This window comes from Suncus etruscus, chromosome 6, assembly GCF_024139225.1.
Source record: "Suncus etruscus isolate mSunEtr1 chromosome 6, mSunEtr1.pri.cur, whole genome shotgun sequence".
Taxonomy (NCBI): domain Eukaryota; kingdom Metazoa; phylum Chordata; class Mammalia; order Eulipotyphla; family Soricidae; genus Suncus; species Suncus etruscus.
Window position 1 is genome coordinate 123,075,585 of NC_064853.1, and position 23,664 is coordinate 123,099,248.

The following is a 23,664-nucleotide window of genomic DNA, read 5'->3' on the forward strand; positions in this document are numbered from 1 at the left end:
GCAAATGGGTCATTGATGTTGAAACCTGTCAGGAATAACTCTGTAACTCACAGCGATTAAAAATAAGTGTGAAGTGGCCAGAGAGATAACATGGAGGTAGGGCATTTGCCTTGCATGCAGGACAGTGATTTGAATCCTGGCATCCCATATGGTCCCCCATGCCTACAAGTGCCGATTTCTGAGCGTAGAGCCAGGAGTAACCCCTGAGCGCTGCCAGGTGTGACCCCAAAACCAAAAAAAATTAAATAAATAAGTGTGAAGCTTTGAAAAGCAAGGAGGATATGTTTCATAGGAAAGGGATGATGGTGTGTGAACAGTGGAGGGTCGTGGTGTGAAGGTGAGTATATGCAATGGTGTCAATTCTGGGCTTGTTTGGTATGTCTGTGGGCAAAAATCATGTATTTGGTATCTCTGCCACACTCACACACATTCTTACTGACCATAGCAGTCACAGTGCTAAAGAGTTTTTCCTCCCCACTCCCTGTTTGGGTCTCCTAGATGTCCCATCATTCATCAGTGGGCTTTTTACAGGTGCTCTGGAGTGTTGTCTATGAAACAGGTCCAAGGAACCATAGAAGGGAAGCATCTTGACATAGTTGGAAGTTATAAAATTATCCTCACCAAGGAGACCTGTGATTATTGATGAGGCCTGTATGAGCGCAGAAGAGGGAATCAGTGAAGAAAGAAAAGGTGGAGAAAAGTGCCTCAATGAGGAATTAACGAAGGACTTAAGTGGGAAGAGGGTGGAAAGTGGAAAAAGAGCACTTTTAATGAGCTCTCGAAGGGTCGAAGACCCAACCTGCACCAGGATAGGCAGGAAACGAATAACCCTGACGGTTAAGTAATGCTTGAGTTTGATTATGACTCAGGAAATGAAGCCAGTGCCATTCTTTTATAGTTCATTTGCATACATGCAAAAACTTAAATTATGTGCACACAAAATTTGCATACAGGGGCTATTCAAATGAATTCGCAAATGAGCATTGGGTATTTTTGTGGTAGGTTTTAGGGTAAATCTCCGAGCAGATCAACAGTGTGTGGGGAGAAAACAGGTGATTTCTTACTAATCATTTGCAAGGAAGCAGGTATTCGACTCTCATAGTATATATACAGTTGTGCCTATCACCTCTCAGGAGCCAGACAGAAAAATTCCACATACTGCCCAACTGGGTTCAATGCCCAGCATAGTATATTATATATATATATATATATACATATATATAATATTATATATATATAGGGTTCCCGAGATCACTTCCTCAGAACCCTCAAGGGTTTTATATATATAATATAATATAATATATATATATTATATATATATGGGGTTCCCGAGCCCCACAGGAATGATCCCTCTGCAAAAAAAGATCTACACAGAAAGGCTCACGAGCATCAAACTGGACAGTTTGAGCAGAAGATGTTTAAGAATGTCACATGGTCTCTGTGGAAGCTCATGACAATGTGGGTTCAAACCCCTGTGTTTGGGCATAGGGGGAGCCTCCCCTGTAGATCTCAGGTGAGGGCCAGGAAAATCAGTCCCTTGACCTAGCCTCCCTTCCTGCACAGGCACAGAGAATGTAGAAAGGAACCAGCCCAACAACGGAGCAAAGCTAACACAGAGGGAAAGATAAGAAACACTCATGAAATGAAAAGGCTGTTATCTACCTAACTATTACAGTGGGATTAAGTTAGTTAAGGGCCAGAACAATAGTACAGCAGCTAGAAAGTTGCCTTGCACAAAACTGACCCAGATTTTTTGGCACCTCAATATAGTCCCCAAAGACTACCAGGAGTGATCCTTGAGCACTGATGGATGTGCTCTCAAAAACTAACACAAACAAAACCAAATAATTTATTTAAAAGTTTGCAAGCGGGGCCGGAGAGATAGCATGGAGGTAAGGTGTTTGCCTTTTGTGCAGAAGGACGGTGGTTCGAATCCCAGCACCCATATGGTCCTCCGTGCCTGCCAGGGGCAATTTCTGAGCATAGAGCCAGGAGTAACCCCTGAGCGCTGCCGGGTGTGACCCCAAAACAAAACAAAACAAAACAAAACAAAACAAAAGTTTGCAAGCATCAACATCCCAGAATGTATGACTGCTTTATGGTGACCATGTAGCTCTGGCTAAATAGCAGGAGATATAAACCCTTACCCTGTGATGAGTCAAGAAGCTATTGTTCACTCGATGTATGCCAGTATTTGTGGCAAGATATTTTGTTTAAACTTTAGAGAGTGTTGATTCTGGCTTACCCAGCTGTCTGTCAACTTAGAATTTAGCTTTAGAATATAAATGTAACATCAGTTTTTAAATCATAACTGAATGGGTTGGGCTTTGTAATCCATCATGATCCCTGGAGTCACCTAGATAGAATAAACTTAAGTCCTACTGACCTTCTTGATCTCAGCTATCTCATTGAGTTATGACAAATTCAATCATCATATGACAGAGCAGAACTCATTCCCAGAGCTATATATAATAGGCGGAAGATGAACCAAACAGAACTCAAAAGACTCAATAACAAAGTATGTCATGACCAAGACCAAATGAAGAGAGGACCTCACCTCATCTGATTCGTGGCCAAACAAGAAAGAGGTTCACTCATGAATGATCAATGAAATACAAATAAAACTCACAATTAAGATAGCACAAAACACTCCTGGTCTCTCTCTTCTTTCTCATAATCAAGAATTAAATGTTTTCCTCCACTCTCAGTGTTGGCACTTAGCAAACTTTGATTTTTTTTTTTAATAAAAGATATTAGAAAATATGTTTACTAGGCAATCCCTCAACAGAGGATGCTTCAAGTTGAGAGCATAATAGATCTACACTTGAATAGGTAAATGATGATAGATATAAAATCAAATGTTCTCCTAAGATCTCAGCCTCATACACACAGTTTGAATACAAATCATTGCCAGGGCCCCATGTCAGAAATGTGACTTCCCCACTGATTATGGTCAGCCGAGAGTTATCCTGAGCTTTAGGTTACCGGTTTCTCTGCCAGGGCCCCACAAAACATCCCACAGTGAAAATCCTCCTCAGTTTTCTCTTTTTCCCTAGCACCCCACCCACCTTTCCTTCCGCTGCTTCCAGTCGCTGGTCTGCCACTTCCAGAGGTGGGTTTTTTATTTCATTCACTAAACAATTTCTGAATTGAATTAAAATAAATGAGATGCAAATAAATTCCAGGCTTTCTCCCTCATTTTCAAATTACATTTTCAGTCCACTCAACCTGCTATAATCTCATCGTGATTTTCATTTAAGAGAGCTAAATGGATATGTGATTATTGTTACAGGAACTAACACCACACAATTAAATGTTGAGGTGTTGATAGATAAAGCTGTGTTTGGATTTGCATAAACATGATGCCAGCAATTCTAACGCTGGCAGAAATTCACTTAAAAGACTTTCATGCCCAACTCTGACTAATTACCGCCAGGACCCTTCAGAAGACTTTTCATATTCAGACTTGGGATTATAGCCATTTAATTGGAGGGCCCCATTTATCTTCTATTTGGAAAACTAAACTCAGAATGCCTGATTTATCAGGGAAAAGGCAAAATTCCTACTTATTGTTGCCTTCTATAGGGCAGTGTACTCAAAATCAATTATCCGAAGCCAGAATCCAGTCATTAAGGAATTAGCTGCTAATCGCATTTCATTTTTTTTGTCTTTCAGAAGAGACTGCAGCTTGAAACTTTGCAGATACCAGTAGAGGAAGGAAGAAGACATGGGGACCATTGATAACCTGCCTTATGCAGAGAATTAAATTCCAAGTCAACGAAGAGAAACTTTGGAGCAAACCATAGGAAGCTCACCTGGCCAGGTTGGATCTCAGTTGAGAGATGTACTCGACTGGGTTCATTCTCATGCTGAACCTACAATGCTTGGGGACCCCAAAGTATGTGTCATACCCAGATGTGTCTCCCATGAGCTCTTTCTCTGCCTCTCTGCCTCTGTCCCCCACATGTTCAATGGAAGCTGCTGTAGCTGAAAGGAATTGGTGTTTGTCTTTTCTTGTCCCATCATGAGTGAATCCAGGGAACATATCTGTGCTGCTTTGGAAAAGCTAAAATTACATACTAGGGTCCATACTAGCAGAACCCCTGTGATTTGAATGACATGGGAGGCAGAAACAGAGCTGGGTGGTATGGCAGGCAGGATGAGCTCAATGAGTGAGCAAGGCTGTATGAGTCATGGGGTGAGGGGTGAGTTGCTGCTTGGTCTTCTATAGCCCTTACACCTTTAGAACCATCACAAGTTTTGTGGAGCCTCATCTGAATAGCAGAAGTGACAGAAACTCACACCTGAGAAGGCCACAGAGACCCAGGTTTTCACCACCAAGGTCTGCATCCTTCAACAACATTCTTTACTTTCTGTTGGTTTCTGGACTGCATGGGTGATTTCAGAAATTACCTATATCTCTGCACTCGGAAATCATTTCTGGCAGTGCTCAGTGACCATATGCGGTGCCGGGGATGGACTCTTAGTCAGCTGCATGCAAGGTAAACAATATACTATATCTCCAACACTTCCTTCTTTTCCTCCACACTTGGGTCACACACAGTGGTACCTGGGATCTCACCTAGGTCTCCTATCTGTACTGAAGTCCTTTGAGCCATCATCCAGGTCACCTCCAGTGACCTCCCCCTAACTAATTCATAACACATTCATGCTACATGTACCACCAGTAACTCACATTCACACATGGTTTAATGAACAGCCGTCATTCGTGTGTTAAGACAACAAGTGAGGCATGTGTGTGTGTGTGTGTGTGTGTGTGTGTGTGTGTGTGTGTGTGTGTGGGCCAGGGAGAATATAGAACTAACTCACTTCTGGATTTGCTAGCGAATCCCCACAGTAATCCTATCCTAGTAGAGATAGAAACAACTCTCCTCGGGGCCGGAGAGATAGCATGGAGGTAAGGCGTTTGCCTTTCATGCAGGAGGTCATCGGTTCGAATCCCGGCGCCCCATATGGTCCTCTGTGCCTGCCAGGAGCAATTTCTGAGCCTGGAGCCAGAAATAACCCCTGAGCACTGCCGGGTGTGACCCAAAAACCACAAAAAAAAAAAAAAAAAAAAAAAAAAAAAAAGAAACAACTCTCCTCGGCTTACTACCAAGTGACTTCACATCTTTACCTTCTATGACAGGCGAGTGGGTTGTACACCTGGCAGCCTCAGCCGACTGGGAGCTGCTGTAACCCCCACAGATGGAAATGGCACATGTAGAGGAAGAAGGTGGTGGGTATGAAAGTAAGAGCAAAGTTAGTCCTAGAGCTGGGGAAAATCTTAGTTCCCAGCCCATTTCTTTTGAGGACCAAATCTGGGGGGGGGGGGAAGAGAGAGAGAGAGCGAGAGAGCGAGAGAGAGAGAGAGAGAGCTGTTACCTTGCCACAGAAAGAAGTATGTATGATGTGGGGGTGCCAGGGAATGCATGTATGCGTATGTGTGCATATGTGGGGTTGTTAGTAGCTACTTACCCGAAGTTTCCGTCCAAAGATGGTCACTTTGCCTTTGATCTGTTCCTTCCGCAGACGCCACTCGATGGAGTTGAGGCCATTCTCCATGGGCAGTGAAATGTTGCAGCGGCCGATGGTGGGGGTGACTGTGCCAGCCAGAACGTGGGGCTCACTGTGGAAGCTCACAGCCATGCCGTTAGCATACAGCACCCGCAAAGTTCCATTACTGCACAGCTGGTAGCTGTTCCGCACTTGATCTGCAGCCGGACATGGGGATAGAAATCACCCAGCATGTGAGGCACAGAGAACAGAACATGCCCAGTCCTAAACCCCACCATCTCCTTTATTATTATTATTATTATTATTATTATCATCATTTTTATGGGACAGCATTTTTGATGATACTCAGGTTTTACTCCTGGCTTTTCCCTTAGGAATTATTCTAGGCGGGGGTCAAGAATTCCGGGGATGGAACTCAGGTGGATCACATGCAAGGCAAGTGCCCTCCCTGCTGTACGCTCTCTTCAGCCTCCCACCTCTTGGATTTTCCCCTCCACGTTTCCATGGCACCCGCTACTGTCAGTGTCTGGCTGCCTTCAATTAACACGAGTACAATGTGAAGGCAAGTAGCGGAGATGCTACTAATCCACGGAAAGAAACACATTATGAATACGTGACACTCGAGAAATAATTGTGCTGCGGGACTTTGCTTTTTACTCACCGTGGGCTATTAATAGCACGTTGAAAGACGGCTTTTGCCTACATGCAGGGTGTCGATCATATCCCCAGCCTTACTAATATATTTATGTTTCAGCTCACATGGGAACCGTGCAGAAACTAGCCACTCTTATTTTGGGGCCAGTTTTTGTTTTCCTTGGGCTTTCCATCTAATATAATGTTTCTCTGCTCCTTCCAATCTTGCTTTCAACCTGTGTTGCTAGCTGTCCTCTAATGTGGCATTGTGGCACCCTACTGACTTTTACCCCATACTATCCTGGGGGTCCCTATGGCCCTTCTGGCTGGCTGAGAAGTGCTGATATCATTGGAGACTGTGAAAGCAATCACAGGTGGGACCACCTGTACTGTGAGTCTGAGAATTTCCTTGGCAATTAAAGGAAAGAAAAGCAATGTTTGCTTCCTCATGACTGGACAGGAAATACCTCCATGAGACATTCCCCCTCCCCCCACATTCAGGGACCTGGGGTGAATATTAGGCAATAAATGATGGGCTATGGGGTGGGGGACAAGTACACCTGAGCACTGCCCAAAGTTCGGAAGGAAAAGTGACCCCAAAGGTCTTCTTTATTATTATTATTATTATTATTATTATTATTATTATTATTTTGGTTTTTGGGTCACACTCAGGAGCGCTCAGGGGTTACGCCTGGCTCTACGCTCAGAAATCGCTCCTGGCAGGCTTGGGGACCGTATGAAATGTCGGGATTCGAACCACCATCCTAAGGCATGCAAACAATGCCTTACCTCCATGCTATCTCTCTGGCCCTGTAAAGGTCTGATGGGCACATGGACAAAGAAGTTTTGGGGGCCATGGGTGAATCCTGGGGTATATTACTCCTGCCACACACCCGGATGGAGTCAACACCATCACAGGTATAGCTGGAGAATAATGTGTGGGCTGTCTGGGGGGGGGTCACAGTAATGGACCTAGGGGTGCCTCTCACCTTGTACCACAGTGTATGATGCTTCCACTGAAGACAGGTTGGTAATGACGGTGACATCATCATCACGGTTGGAGTTCTCAATGTCGATGGTGATGGCACGCTCCATCTCCCGGTGCAGGCTGGTCACCACGCCTGTGGGCCGTGTCACGTTGCTCAGGCGTCCCTCGGGGTCATAGCTACAGAAGAGATATGCTGTTCAGACATGGAATTTGAATGCTCTGGGGACCCAGCACTTAGAACCACTGTGGGGACACATCTGGGGAGTGAAGTGCTATCCCCCAGCCACTGCCAAGTGGGGCCAAACTGCCCACAAATCTAACCCAAACAATAAGACAAGTAGAATATTCTTGGGACAGAAGGGCTGTAAAGAGGGGCTTTAATCTATATGACAGAGTCAAGCCTGGCCCCACACCCTCTTGAGTTAGGAGGGAAAGAGGATGCCTTAGTTTCCCCTTGCTAGCAACTTCTAACAGCTTTATCCTTGTTGTCTCCACTCCCTTTTTGAAAAAATTCATTTTAGGGCTACACCTGGCAATGCTCAGGGGATAATCCTGGCTCTGTGCTCAGGAATAACTCCTGGTGGTGGTCAGGGGACCATATGGGGGTGCTGGGGATTGAACCTGGGTCAGCTGCATGCAAGGCAAATGCCATCCCTGCTGTGTTATTGCTCTGGCCCCTCCATCCCTTCATTTTAAACATCCTGCCGATTCCTGGTCTCTTTCTGAGAACAGGAAATCAATATCTCCTCATGATCATAAACTCTGCTCCAGACTTAGGCTCAGAGGAAAAGGAAAGATAGTGGGCAGCTGGTCAAATAGAAAACCTAAAAATTCCCACACGAGCTAGACCATTCTGAAAAATCCTCACATTCTCTGCAACATTCTTGTCACTGGATGATTAACACAGAGACCCACTTTTTCTATCAAGACCACAAAACAAGCCTCACTTAACTGAATCCTCTACTAAGTTGCTCCCTGCATGGGGAGTTTCTCTCTTCAACTTTCCTAAACTTTTTTGTGTTTTTTTTTGGGTCACACCCAGAGGTGCTCAGGGTTACTCCTGGCTCTATGCTCAGAAATAGCTCCTGGCAGGCTTGGGAAACCATATGGGATGCTGGGATTCGAACCAGTCATCATTCTACATGCAAGGCCAACACCCTGCCTCCATGTTATCTCTCGGGCTACTTTCCTAAACTTTTAAACTTTACATCTCAGTGTCTTTATTACTCAGCATTTTTATTCCTGAAAATACTGAAGAATCTGATGACCATGAGACTCACCACCATCCACATTCCCTCATCAGCAACAGCACACACATACATGAGAGCCGAGTTTGGTCCCCAAACAACACAGATGGAAAGAACAACAAGTAAGCAGGGTGGGAGGTCTTGAGTCATCTAGCAAGGGAGAACTACCCCATGATCAGGCCCCTGAAGCCTGGGTATCTCAGCCTCTGGCATCTCATATCCTCAGCACCTGTGTCTGCTTCCTTATCCACTGAGTCCCTCATTCTCAAGTTTTTGTTTTTGGGCCATATCCGGTGATACTCAGAGGTTTCTCCTGGCTATGTGCTTAGAAATGGCTCCTGGCTTGGGGGACCATATGGGACACTGAAGGATCAAACCTCAGTCTGTCCTAGGCTAGCGTGGGCAAGGCAGACACCTTACCACTTGCGCCACCACTCTGGACCCCTTGTTCTCAAGTTCTTCTCAAAAGCTCGGCCGCCACAGGAAGTGTTAATTGTGTGAAAAATTTTCAAAACTGGCTTGTGGCTCCCACATACATACCAAAGGACCAATAATTTTGTCATCACACTTAGAAAGTACAGTGATCCCACCTCTACACATATCTCACTACCAATCTCACTAACATATAACCAGAATCACCAAACTTAACACCATGTATACACGGTGTCATCATTTCATCACCATACTCACAAAGTACCTTCAATTTCACCACAGTGTACACACAGTCCCACCAATCTCACCAAGCATATGAAGTCCCCCCAATATTGCCACCATGCCTATCCAGTGCTGCCTCACTCATCACCACAATTATCATCAAACTCACAACCATGTGTTCACAGACCATGCACACTGTTCTGGCCCCACGTGTACAAAGTACCATCAATCTCACTACCTTGTATGCACAGTACCACTCATCGCCATGACAATATCCAAGAACCACACATCTCACCACCATGAACACATAGTAACATTGATCTTGCTAACACCTGAACAAAGTATCCCTAATCATGCCAACGCTTGAGAAGGGGACATTGGCCTGCATTCACTCCCCCGAAGAACGAAATAGTGACTCATCTAAGGAGCCAGAAACCAGGCAGTTTCTTGGAAGTCTATGACATTTCTTGTTTCCTTGTCACAAGATGAGACTGTGCTCTTGTCTTCACGAGCTTTCTTGGTAGATATCAAGCCAAAGGAGACATCTCAACTTAAAATCTTCCCTGTAGGGGCCGGAGAGATAGCGTGGAGGTAAGGCATTTGCCTTTCATGCAGAAGGTCATTGGTTCGAATCCCGGCATCCCATATGGCCCCCTGAGTCTGCCAGGAACAATTTCTGAGCACAGAGCTAGGAGTAACCCCCGAGCACTGCCGGGTGTGACCCAAAAACAAACAAAACAAAACAAAGAAAAAATTTTCCTCATAGTTTCCAAGTCACCCAAACTCTCACTGTCCTTATTGAGAAGAACTGAGATCCTTTGTCCTCTCTCAGGTGGGCATGAAATGTCAGGGCCTTCCCTCAGTTGAGGGCAAATGCCAGCTCTGGGGGTTCCGGGGCAAGCAGCAAGGAGTTAAATGACTGAAAGCATTTGCCTGTCACTACTGCTCTGTGAGCCGGTAGGCAGGACTGATGCTGGCCCTTGGGTGGCGGCAGAGGCAGGGAGAAAAACTAATTAGGGGGGCGAAGGAATAGCACAGCGGTAAGGTATTTGCCTTGCATGCAGCCAACACAGGAGGGACCCTGGTTCGAATCCCGGCATCCCATATGGTTCCCCAAGCCTGCCAGGAGAGACTTCTGAGAGAAGAGCCAGGAGTAACTCCTGAGTGCTGCCAGGTGTGACCACAAACAAACAAACAAACAAACAAAAGAAAAAGAAAAGAAAAACTAATGGGTTCCAGAACAGCTTCACAAATCTGACAAATTCCCCCTTTTTCCAAAAACGGAGCCCGCACTCTGAGAGCTATGATGCAGTGCACAGTTCTTCCAGCAGGTGACACCAGCTTCCTATTCCATCCTTGCCAGCCTGATGCTAAAGGGAGATGAAATTTCGACAATGTTTTTGTTCTCTCACACCCTTCTTTCTCTCTGGACAACTTGCTCCCGGACGTTACTAAATTCACAGCTAGCATCAACAGCTACACAGAAAACAAACAAGGGCTTCGAAGGCACTAGAGTTCCAGGAATCCTTCCTCCAACAAGCATCAACTGCACCCCCTTTAAGGAGCATAAGTGCGTCCTCTCCTGCAACCGGCAACCCACCAGTTAAAGCCCGTAGCACCAGGCAAGAGTTGCTCGCGGGAGGCAGGGAGACGTGTGTTTGGGCTAAAGGCACGGCAAGACTGATAAGTAGGAGATAATTGTTCGGGGAAATATGACCAGCTCACCCATCCTTTAATATACAGAGCACTTTATCTGGATCGATCTGCTTCTGCTTAAGGAGGAAATTCAGAGTTTATCTACCTGTCTGTGCAATCAAGTGTGCTGTTGGACCTATTGGCAAATTACAGGGGTCCCACAGGGACCTAGCCTTTGCGGCTCTAATTTCCGCATCCTCGGCAAACATGAATAATCAGCAGAGCTAATCAACACTTCTCTTCCAGGTGCTGTGCGGGTATGCAAGATGGAAAGGCAGAAGGAATTCCCAACCCTGAGATGCAGGATGGTCGGGGTTCAAGACCCATCCAGCAAACCAGATCTGGCTGAGATCTGGGATTGGGAAGGTGAATTTTTTTTGGGACCCGCACATAGATGTTGGGAAGCCATGGAAAAGCCTTGGGCCACGGCTAGGCCATGGATGGAGAAGACAGGGTCCACAGGGGGCAAGATAAGTCACCAGGTTATACTTACTCATAAAAAGTTGTCCATCCAGTTTCATCGCTCTTGGTGGCAAGGAGGCCAGAACTGCCATCGTAGGTCATGTGGCCCAGCTCCAAATTCTGTGTGGCCACGACCTTGAGGCCACCATTGGCCCCAATGGTGAGAGTGATAACCTGGTTGTCGGGCATGAGCAGATGGCGAGGCAGCCCATTGTTGTCCCGTCGGATCTTAAGTGAATTGCCATTGTTGTCGATCAACTCAGTGACATCGTTGTCTGCACTGTAGGTAAAGTTGTACAGATATTCACCCGTCACCAAGCTCATGGTGTATTGGTGGACACCATCAGCATTGAAGATGTACAGCTCCTGCTCGCCTGGTGAGGCAGCCTCGTACTGGTTAAAAGCATTCAGAACTGGCTTATTCTTGCTCACCGCCCGAATCCGGATGTTTCCCAGGTCTGCGATGTAGATGGTGCCATCAGGGGCCACAGCTAGCGATGATGGTGCATTTAGGATGGCGTCTGTGGCATAGGCCTCATCGCCCGAGTAGCAGTTGCAGTTGACATCGTTCTTGCAGTCACAGTCCGAGGGAGCCCCTGCCAAGAGGCAGATCTCGCCATTGGTGGTGACTTGGCGCAGCCGGTTGATCTTCTTCTCATCCGTCTCGGTGATGTAGAGGATGCCCGTGTGGGAGATGGCGATGGCACTGGCCGACTCCAGGGCTGAGTGGATGGCGAGTTTGCTGAGCGAGTAGTCAATGCCGGGCACCTGGCAGTGCATGGGGCGGCCTGCAATGATGCTCACCTGGTGGTTCTCGGTGATGCGCAGGACAACGTTGTTCTCCAGCACATACAGGGAGTTGTCCATGGGGTTGATGGCAAGGTCCGTGGGCCACTCCAGGCGCACCTGCAGATGGCATGGATCATGTTATAGAGCAGCCCTTCCAGCCCCGTGCTGAGTGAGGCACTTGGGTCAGTTATGTGTCGCCATGTATGTGTGTGTATGTGGGACACAAAGACTTATCTTTTCTTCTTTTATTTCCTTGGTGTGGAGGGTCTATACCCAGTTATGCTCAGGGTCTACTTCTACATATGTGCTCAGTAAGCACTCCATATGTTCAGACCATATACAGTGCTAGGAATTGAACCTGAGTCAGCTACATGCATGACAAGTGCCCTGCCTGCTGTAGTATCTCTCTACCTCATGACTGTGTGACTTGATTTTTGTTTGTTTTCAGTTCATAGCCAGAAGTGTTCAGGGTTTACTCCTATCTCTGTGCTCAGAAATCATTCCTGGTGAGCTTAGGGGACCAGATGGGGTATAGGGATCAAACCTGTGTCAACTACATGCAAAGCAAGGACCTCAATTGCTCCAGCCCTCATGTCTGTGTGGCTTGGAACCATACATTCATTCTTTATGCTTTACTTTGCTTGTTTTCTTATTTTGCTTTTTGGCCACACCTGGCAAAAAAGGCTTACTCCTGGTTCTGTACTTAGGAATTACTACTAGTGATTCTCAGGATACCAAATAGAATGATAGGGATTAAAACTGGGTTGGAGTGTGCAAGACATGTTCCCTATTTGCTGTACTAGCTCTGGGGCCTCTAATACTTAGCTTTTCAGAAACATGCTGTATAAGGAAGTGCTGATGCTGGAGCCCACTGGCCACAGCCCAGAATGAGTGAGTCCCACAGAGAAGAGCTTCTTTAACTACCACTGCTGGCTGCTTCAGCTGAAGAGTCCAGAGAGTGTTGGCTCTTCATATGATTGCACCCAGGACAGAGTTATTCTGAATAGTTTATTTTGGGCCACACCTGGTGGGGGTTACTCCTGGCTTTCTTCTTTGAGTCATTCCTGGCACTGCTCAGGGGACCATATGGGATGCCTGAGATCAAACCTGGATTGGCTGCTTACAAGGCAAATGTCCTACCCATTGTGCTATCGCTCTGGCCTCTGGACAGTTTTTTGATTAGTTTCTTTCTGCTTTTTTGGGCCATACCTGATAGTATTCAGGACTTATTCCTGGATCTGTACTCAGGAATCACTCCTGGCAGGGTGACTCAGGGGATCAAATGTGGTGCTAAGGACCAGGCCAGGACCTTACAAGGCAAGATTGGACCCAAGCAAGACTCCTACAAGGCAAGTCCTTCCCCACTGTGCTATCACTCCAGCTCCTGTTCTGGAGAAGTGCAGGTGCATGCATTATCAGAAGACAGCAGTCAGAAACACCATCTTACCATACTCTTCACTATATCTCTTCATCTAAGTCACCAAAGGGATTCATGTGGCTCTATGACTTCTTGTATATTTACTTGGAGAAAAAAATTACACACACACACACACACACACACACACACACACACACACACACACACACACACACACACACACACGCCAGATCACAGACATTCCTTGCCTGCAGCATGGAAAATGAAAATCTTGGTAGCACTTGGTTCAGAGCATTGTGAAATCTGAGCTGCCACTGAGCTGTGTGGGTGCCTAAGGTTTCATTTGGATTCTTCTCTTTGTTTCTGAGCCACAGCCAGGGGCATGCAAGCAGGGCTTACTCCTGGTTCTATGCTCAGGGGTCACTCCTGGAGGGGTTTGGGGAAACAACCAGGGCTGGCTGCATGCTTGTTTTGTAACTACTGTTCTGTACCCCACCTCCAATCTGATTGGGGGGGGTCACAACTGACAAGTTCAGGCATTACTCCTGTGCTCAGGGGACCATATGGGATGTTGTGAATCGAACTCACATTACCCACTTACCAGAATGGCCCCATGAATTATTATTATTATTATTATTATTATTATTATTATTATTATTATTATTATTGGTTTTTGGGCCACACCCGGCGATGCTCAGGGGTTATTCCTGGCTGTCTGCTCAGAAATAGCTCCTGGCAGGCACGGGGGACCATATGGGACACTGGGACTCGAACCAACCACCTTAGGTCCTGGATCGGCTGCTTGCAAGGCAAACGCTGTGCTATCTCTCCGGGCCCGAATTCTTTATTTTTTAAAAAACATTTTTAAATGTACCTGGAAGTTCCTGGCTCTATACTCAGGGCTAAATCTGGTAGGATCCTGTGCAGAGTTGGGGATAGGATGGGAATTGAGCCCTGTGTTATTCTTCCCCCCCCCCCCCCCGCCCATCCCCACTTGCATTCTTAAACAGCATAGCTTTTGCACTGGATTTGGGGAGGGTCAGTGTGCAAAGCTGTTTAAGAATCCGGACAACAAAGCCCAATTTTCCCTGCTGCTCATGTGTATGAGTTCCTTCCCCTGCCATGAAGACAGCTTCTTCTTGGGGAAGAGGATATGGAAGTGCCATAGTGAGCTCCAGTGATGAGTACAGAAAGCAGAGGGTTATGGACTGAGGAGGTACTAGTGTTCCCATGTACAGAAAATTTCTTACCTACAATAATGACAGGGGAAGGATAACATATATGGGACTCATATCCTGACCTGGGCAATGGCTGAACTATATCACCACTCTCTCTCTCTCCTTCTCTCTCCCTCTCTCTCCCTCTCTCTCCCTCTCTCTCCCTCTCTCTCCCTCTCTCTCCCTCTCTCCCCCTCTCTCCCCCCTCTCTCCCTCTCTCTTCTCTCTCTCTCTCCCTCTCTCCCTCTCCTCTCTCTCTCTCTCTCTTTCCCTCCCTCCCTCCTTCCCTCCCTCCCCCCCTTTCCCTTTCCAGGGATGGTGGAAAAGAGGGCTTAGAGAGAGGTGAGTGGGGGTTGCACCTGGGCCACATCCATGCTGGAGTCGCAGCTCAGGGGGCGCACAGCTGTGAGGTCGTTGGAGCCCAGCAGGGTAGAGATGACACCATTCTGGTCCACCTTTCGAATCATGGTGGCATCCACAAAGTACATGAGTCCATTCTTGTCCACTGCAATGCCTGTGTGACAAAGAGCGTGTTGACCATGCTGGGGTGAGGGTGTGGTTGGGCAGGGAGCAGGAAGTGGGTAGTGGTGGGCTCTGGGGGAGGTCTCAGAACAGGGTCTTAACTCCCCCCCCCTTTTTTTTTTGGGTATATAGACATAAAAGAAATAAACACACTTAGTTAGAAAGATGATAGTCTGGGGAAAGGGGTCAAAGGGTGATTTAGGGACTCTTAATTACTAATTACCTGAATGAAGGCAACCTTAGGGAACACCCTATTAGTAGGATTCCTGCATTCACTTTTTTTTTTTTTTTTGCCTCCTCTCCAGTAGAAGACTGTCCAAAGACTTTTGCATGAGTTCCCCCACCCCCTTTGATATGATAAAAACTAGCCAGGTTAGATTAGCATAGATCAGTAGGCTATGTTGATGTCCCCTTTCCTTTTTCAGTGTTTACTGGTTCTAAACAGTAAATGCTATATATGAAGATCAATCAGAGCTTGAGCTCACATGGCTGTGAGTTCTCTGATTCCCTGTTTTCTCTCTGTCTTGTCTTATTTTCTTAAAATTTGCAGTGCCCCTGCTTCAAATCCATTCACCTAGGGCAAGCTCCAAATTCATAAATACTGTGCTCATCTGCATAATTGCTGGGGGGCATGATTCTATCCCTCCCTCACAGTGAACAAAATTCTTGGCTACCATTGAGCCCTGGCTGTGAAGGTAAACCTCTTTGCATGACACAATTTGTTCCTCAAGGTCATGGCTTCTAAAAGGACAATGACTGGCAATGACTCAAGTTCTCTAACTACAGGTGACAGCCCCCAACTCTTACTTCAAAATGCTTCTAGGAAGCAGTCCCAGGGAGGCTACAACTTTTCTTGAAAAATGGATATGTTGGTGGTGGTAGGGTGGGCATTAATTCTAGCACCCCATCTTCACTGCCCCATTAGATGTAGATTATAAGATGTAAGTGGCAGCTTCTATCCCTCTCTGCATCTCTACCCCAGTTCCCAAACTCTGAACTCATGTCAACTGCTGCAGGACAGTCAGAACTGTTCATAGAAATAGATTCTCCAAACATTTGGGGTTTTATTTATGTACCTTTGTTTGGAGAAGAGAGCCTTCGGCTCCACAGACATCTCAATACAGAAACCCTGAAAATGGTACTCAATCTATTTGGGGGGATGCTGGCTCTGCACTCAGGAATTACTCCTGATGATACTGGGGAAACATGGGATGCTGGGTGTTGAACCTAGATCAGCTTCATGCAAGAGAAGTATCCGCCCTGTACTACTATTGCCCCTGCTGCCATGATACCCATTCTTGACTGCTATCAAATAGTTGGCATTGACCAAGTGTTGCCCACCAAGCTTTATTTAGAGGGGTTGGGCCATATCACTGTGCTTACAGCTCCTTCCTGGAAGGAATTTGGGGACCTTATGGGTTGCCAGGGATTGAACCTGGGTCATTCGTGTACAAGCTGAGCACCTTTCCAATTATACTATATCTCTGGCCTCATGGATACTGTCATTTAGACTTGAGACATGTTAACATGAAATATGAATCCTCAGGAGACAACCTGAACCATGGACTCTGTTCTTTCCCAGCCCTCTGATTCTAGAAACAATCCATTTGACATGCCATTTTTAGAGCCCATGGTGATGCTAATAGAGTTGCCTTCCAATAAATACTCATTTTTTTTAATTAAGAAAACATTCACTGGGCCCAGAGAGATAGCACAGTAGCGTTTGCCTTGCAAACAGCCTATCCAGGACCAAAGGTGGTTGGTTCGAATCCCGGTGTCCCATATGGTCCCCCGTGCCTGCCAGGAGCAGTTTCTGAGCAGATAGCCAGGAGTAACCCCTGAGCACCGCCGGGTGTGGCCCAAATACCAAATAAATAAATAAATAAATAAATACATAAAAAAGGAAAAGAAAACATTCACCTCCTCACCAGAGTAAAACCTCTTGGGCTCTATGATTTTTGGGGGTGCTGTGCATTGAGAATTGGTCCATTAATTGGGGATGAGGTGGGAGTTGGTGGCCTTCTCTGGGTCAGGGATCTCCCCATTTACCTCGGGGGCTCATCAGTGTGGCATCCACAGCCTTGCCTCCATCCCCACATCGGGCCTCATCAAAGGGCAGACATTGTTCGCCAGTGCCTGCCACCACTTCAGAATTCCCTGCCAGGTCCTTGGCACCGCTCAGAGCCTTGACCCGGAAGATGCGGCGACTGTTGGTGTCAGACACGAAGAGGGAGCCAGACACAGGGTCCACTGCCAGGTAGTACTTGTGTGCTGGGTTGTTGCTTGAGAAGCAGCAGCAAGAGACAGAGAGGGAGAGAGAGACACACAGAGAGATGAGAAGGGACCCTACACTAGCCTGCTGGAGCAAAGAGATGACAAATGTCCTAATAATGCATGTTGGCTATTCCAGCCTCTACTTTAGTGAACTGGAAACAATCTGAAAATTAATGAGTGTGGACCTGGAGCTATCGGTGATTGCCCCTATATGTGTGGGGCCAGTGTGTGGATTCCGACATGCCCTGGCCTACTTTACCAGGCTATGGCAGAGTTGGTGCTAGGTGTAGCTGGATTCTTCACATCCCCAAGACCTCTGATAGCCATTGATGATCACTGGTTCAACAATTCTGGGGCAATCCTGGATCTTTGTCCCTTCTGCCCAGGCAGTGCAGAGCCATTTGACCTAGTCGCTACAACTTTTTTGCTCCTCCTCAGCTATGCTCTGAAAGTGCCTGACACTGAGTGGGGAGAAAAGGTGAGTCTGTCTGCTCTCATGGCCACAGTCTGCATTACTAGGAGGTCTTTGGGGATCTGTGGTCTCTGCAGAGGGGACTACTGAGGATGCAGAATTGCCAGAGCTCTGGGTAAGAGCACAGCTTAAAGACCATGACATATCTATGTGTATGTGGACATATGTTTGTGTATGTGTGTGTATGCACATGCATGTGTGTGTATGTGTCCTGCTGTCTCAGACATCTTGACCACTTTTTTTTATCTTGTAGATACTTGGGATGACCAGAAAGACAATGATGACCCAGTAGACCAACTTTGATCTGCCTGGAAGACCACTCACTGGGTTCCTTTTCAATCTAAGTAAGGGAAGAATTTAGAAATTATTTTGAGAGACAATTTCTGAATTAGTATCATCTCTAATTCTCACTTCATCTATTTTTTGGGGGGAGGGTCTATACTCAGCTATGCTCAGGGTTTATTCTTAGCTCTGTATTCAGGGATCATTCCTGGCAGGTTTTGGGACCCTATGGAATGCTAGGAATCGAACCCGGGTCAAATGTTTTATCTACTCTTACTCACATTCCAGCTTCATTTTGTGTCACTGTTAAGAAGCATAACAGAACTAGAAGCCAAAATCTTTCTAAAAGTCTAATCTAGATTATGAGTTTGAGGGACTATGTATGTTTATTTCTGCCCCTCCCTTTCTTATTCATATTAATTTTTGACTATTAAATCATTTGATTGTTCTCCACATATGCAAAGACAAATTCCAGCTGAAAAGGAAAGAAATGCTATTTTTTAATTAGACAGATAGCTGGCACAGTCTGTGGAAGGATCAGAGGCGGAGCCATCTGTGCCTCTCTTTGAGCACAAGAATTAATTCTGAAATTTCTAGGAGCCTGACTCAGGAAGATTGTTAGAGATATCTGCCAGAAGCAGCAGTGTGCAGGAATGAGGGGTTCACTTCCTGTCATGGGAGGGGGGTCCTGTATTTCTCTGCCTACTGCTTGGTCCAGCCAAGCTTCAGTGGACAGCATGCTTGGGGCCGTGAATCACACTTAAATATCCATGGCATGGTAAAGAGTCTAGCGGGTGATGCCTGTTTGAAGGGGTGTCTTTACAACTTTACTGCTGCTTTCTAAAACTTGGTCCCATAGAGGGTATCTCTGGCCAGTGAATCTGGGGGTGGGTGTTTGGGAGGGTGGCAGAAAAGTGCCTTCTCACAACTTTTCCACTTTCTTTGAGGAGCTGGTTCAAGTCATTATTGCTCATCTAATTTAGACCCCAAATTAGTTTGAAGAAACTTCTTGTACTTTGCTTTTAAGGAGTGAGGAGAAGGGGGCTTCCTAAAGAGATATTGGCTGTTGTTTGGGTCTCTCCAAAGAAACACAAAGCCACTTCACTCCCAGACTAAAGTTTCATCCTTTCTGTGCAACTAGGCCAACTTGGCACATGTCTGACTTTGAAATAAGTGTCTAAGAAATAAGAAGCTTCTGTGAGTGCTACACTCACAGTAGGTGAACTGCATGTTGTACAGTATGTGTATCAGATTCTATGTACCTGTTGTATATTACCTATGTCCTATACTATGTGCATGTTGTGTGACAGGTTATCTGTGTGTTGTGCATACTGTGTGTATTGTACACTAAGTGTGTAGCACACAATATGTGCTAGATTATGTATGTAGTACATGGCATGCATGTAGTTCAATACTGGTAAACTATCACTACATGTCTTGTAGCATGTTGTATGCTCCATGTGTATTGTACCCAAAGTACATATTGTACACTACATCCAAGAGATGTATCCCACAGGCATTTGAACCCTGCATGTTACTATCATGCTTGGTATATGAATGGTACCCAGCTTAAGCCAGAAAATAACCTTGGAGCTGCTGAATGACAAGAGCTATTTAGACAAAAAGGACTTAGATCTACTCAACACCCATTGAGTGCCATCAAAATTCCTAATACATCTGAACACTGGACTTACAGCAGATTGGCAATTAGCTTGCTTTTTTTTTTTTTTTTTTAAATTTCAATGAACTTATTTCCAAGGGAAAACTCATTAATGAGTTGAGAATGAGTTTTTGACCCGTTTCCAGTTCATTAAAGCTTTTGTGAACCCCGTCCAGCATCACCAAAGCCAGAAGTTTGCCTCGACTGTTTAGCCCAATTATGGCCCATGCCGCGCATCAGGATAAAAGTTCGTGGAAGGTTCATTATCTTGAACATCGCATCTCCCGGAAACTCTAATTACCGCCAGCTTACTTGGGTGCTTTTTGACTGCATTTCATAATTACTATAGCTTATCATCACCACAACACACAATTAACACATAAAAAAGGGACTCTATGGGGGTACATAAAAATATATAACACTAGGCAAGAAGCACAGAAACAAGCAAACACAAAGCAGCAAACGGACCATATCACATTACATGGGAAAGCATTCTCGTCTTACCTATGTTTAAACTCTTTATTTCTTTAGAGAAAGAAAACAGAGGGAGAAAGAACAAACAGTTAGCTGGAGAACTGATGATGACACAAACTGAACATTTTTGGGGGTCTTGTATAAAGGCCCCCACATCCCTCCCCAACACTTGGCAAAGTCTGGTGGTTTTGTCTTTCCAGTCACCTACATTACTTGGGGTCTTTCTGATCATGGGAAAATCTAGACAAAGTGGGGCCATGACAGACACTAGAGCGGGGCTTCTGGCCATGGAAGGAGAGCAAAGGGATGTTGGCCGGGAGCCATTGCAATGGGCCCTGGGTGCTGAGTGCTTGGGAATCCCAGAGCCATCTTCAAATTTCACCGGATTCAGGGTGGTTACTCGCCTGTGAACTGGAACCTTTGTTGCTGCTCTGCTTTTAGTGCTTCTGCAGATTGGCTAAATACTGTGGATCCCTGACAGCTTGACCCCCATCCTATCCACCTATACCCTCACCCTTTCCTCTCTCTTGCCATTTCACAACCAAGCCTGCATTCTTGTCCTAGAACCAACCCAGACCCATGACTCTCAAAGAACAAAATCCTTTATCTTCTAAAGGCCAAAGCCAAACACAAAACAAAGCCTTCTCATTTTGGGGAAATCAAGGCAAACTTATACTTTTTAAAATTATTCTTATTTTCATTTTTTGTTTTATGGGCCATGACTTATGCTCAGGGCTTATTTCTGCTTCTGATCAGGGATCATTCCTGGCAAACTCCAAGGACCATATGAGATGCTGGGGATTGAACTCAGGTCAGCTGTGTGCAAGGCAAGAATCCTACCTGCTGTACTGTAGTTCTTTTTTTTTTTTTTTTGGTTTTTGGTTTTTGGGCCACACCCGGCGGTGCTCAGGGGTTACTCCTGGCTGTCTGCTTAGAAATAGCTCCTGGCAGGCACGGGGGACCATATGGGACACCAGGATTCGAACCAACCACCTTTGGTCCTGGATTGGCTGCTTGCAAGGCAAATACTGCTGTGCTATCTCTCTGGGACCTGTAGTTCTTTTTGTTTGTTTGTTTGTTTGTTTTTTGTTTTTGGGTCACACCCGGCAGTGCTCAGGGGTTACTACACTCAGAAATCGCCCCTGGCAAACATGGTGGACTGACCATATGGGGATGCCGGGATTCGAACCACCATCCTGCATGAGAGGCAGACGCCTTACCTCCAGGCTATCTCTCCGGCCCCTGTATTGTAGTTCTAATCCCAGTTATTTTATTTTATTTTGGCCATACCTAGCAATGCTTAGGGCTTACTCCCAGATTTGTTCTCAGGGATCATTCTTGGTGGGACTTGGGGTACCAAATAGGATGCTGGGGATCAAACTGGGGTCAGTTGTATACAAGTATTCTACCTGCTGCTACTAGCCCCAGTTATGATTCCTTTCAAGAATAAAAATACGTTCTTTCTTTTTGACAGTTGAAAGTGATTTACTTTGAGAAGAAGAGAGAGGCTAGAGCCTCATGGAATGAGAATAGCATTCTACAATTGTAAGAGTTCCTGATTGTCAGGAGGACTGGTCCAGGATAGGAAACTTGGCACAAAGAGCAGGGGAGTTCATTTAGGGCATGGGAGGGACCACTATGACAATAGTGGAAATGATAACACTGACCAAGAATGGAGAAGAGGTAAAGTGATATGATATGATATTCTTTCAGTAATCATATTGCAAACCATTTAGAAGGGTAAAAAAAGGGAAGAGAGAGAGAAATATATCCATGCATCCATCCATCCATCCATCAAGGAGTGTCTGCTACAGAGGCAGGCAGAAGGGAGAGCAGTGGGGAGGGTGGAAAGCAAACTTGGGACAATGGTGGCAGGAAATGTAAACTGGTGAAGAGATGGGTGTTGGACATTGGTGCTCAGTCATGAACAGCTTTCTAATTGTGTCTCACAGTAATTTAATTAAAATTTTATTAAAAAAAGAAGAAAAAAAAAAGAGTTCCTGGCCAAAGTGAAGGAGCCAGGGACAATACTTCCTTTCCCTGATCGATGAGGGAGTGTTTGGGGAAAAAGCACAGAAGGGTGAAAGGTGTCAACTCTGGCTTGGCCCTAAGCAGGCTTCCGCTGGAGGTCATCAGTGGTGAATAATTTGCATAGGACTCATATTTTTATATTTTATTCCAGAGTGTTATTTTTTTTAAGTTAATTAAATGATGCTGATAACTCCTGAGCTCTGAGTGACATTGTGCAATTTAAGATTCATTCTGCAAAGCCTGGGTTGGCAGGGAGGCTGCCGGGAATTCTCGTGTCTATTTTATATTGCTTAATGAAAGTGAAATGTTATCTGCCACCAGTGGTAGTCATATTTGGTTCTTAATTATTGCAATATCAATTCTATTTTTTCTGGGTGTGTGTGTGTCAAGATTTTGTGAAAAGACTGAATAGGAATTGGATCGGCAGACCAGACTTACTTGCTAATCAAAACACCTGATTTTCCTGGATTCATCTGCCATCTGTTGAGGGGAAGAAGGTGAGGTAGGTGAGAGGTTGAATCACCAGGCCAAGTGGAGACCCGTTGATCAAAAGGTGTAAATGGAGGTGGTGAGAGAGGACAAAATCACAGCTAGGCCAGTTCAGGGCCACTGCCGGGGATATCCCAGCAAGTCACTTTTCCTAGATGTCTACAAGTAATTTACTTTCAAAGGGACAAGCCTAGACTCTGTGTTCATGGCCTGATAACTACAATCCTATAGACTGAGTCGTACCTTCAGGAATTCCTACAAAGCCTTCTAATTTTTCAAAAACTCTCTCTAAATCAATAGTCAATATTCAACAAGTTATACATAGAGGTGACCAGTTATCCTAGCAGTTTGTGGGGCAAAGGTGGGGGATTCTGGGAACTGGGGTGGAAGGAGTGCAACATTGGTGGTGGGAATACCCCTGAATCAATGCCACTATGTACCTCAAATATTACTGTGAAAGATTTATAATTCACGTTGGTCACAATAAAAATTATTAAAAAAAACTTCTGTTTAATTTCTCAGCACCTGCTCCCACATCTGACTGCACTCTTTAAGACTGGGGAATCAAGTTGGAGGGCTAATGTGGCTCATGCACAGGCCTTTGTCCATGCTTATTCGAGTGTGGATTTATAACACTAAGAGTATTTCATGATGTTCCTTCCTCACACTGGCAATTAATTCAATAATAAATTTGATTAATGAATTGATTAAATCATCCATCCTGGATGGGGCATGCTCAAGACCTAATGAAAGTTTTATTTCATTTCACAAGGACAAATTAGTTTGTGGGTCTAGATCCTGAGAGTACTTGGATGATTGGATGGATGCATGAAAATACCTAAAGACCCAGGGGCTGGAGTGGTGGTGCAGCCGTAAGGTG

At 45.6% G+C, this 23,664-nt stretch overlaps 1 protein-coding gene across 1 annotated transcript in view; it reads right to left on the reverse strand.

The window, feature by feature from the left end:
- The window catches only part of TENM2 (teneurin transmembrane protein 2), a 1,185,834-nt gene that overhangs the window by 14,729 nt on the left and 1,147,441 nt on the right, over positions 1-23,664 (reverse strand). Inside the window, exons 22-27 of the mRNA XM_049774568.1 lie at positions 20,295-20,315; positions 17,152-17,384; positions 14,940-15,094; positions 11,228-12,102; positions 7,140-7,315; positions 5,479-5,714 (exon numbers count right to left, since the gene is read on the reverse strand). Coding sequence (XP_049630525.1) covers positions 5,479-5,714; positions 7,140-7,315; positions 11,228-12,102; positions 14,940-15,094; positions 17,152-17,384; positions 20,295-20,315 — 1,696 coding nt within the window. The remainder of the gene's footprint in view (positions 1-5,478; positions 5,715-7,139; positions 7,316-11,227; positions 12,103-14,939; positions 15,095-17,151; positions 17,385-20,294; positions 20,316-23,664) is intronic.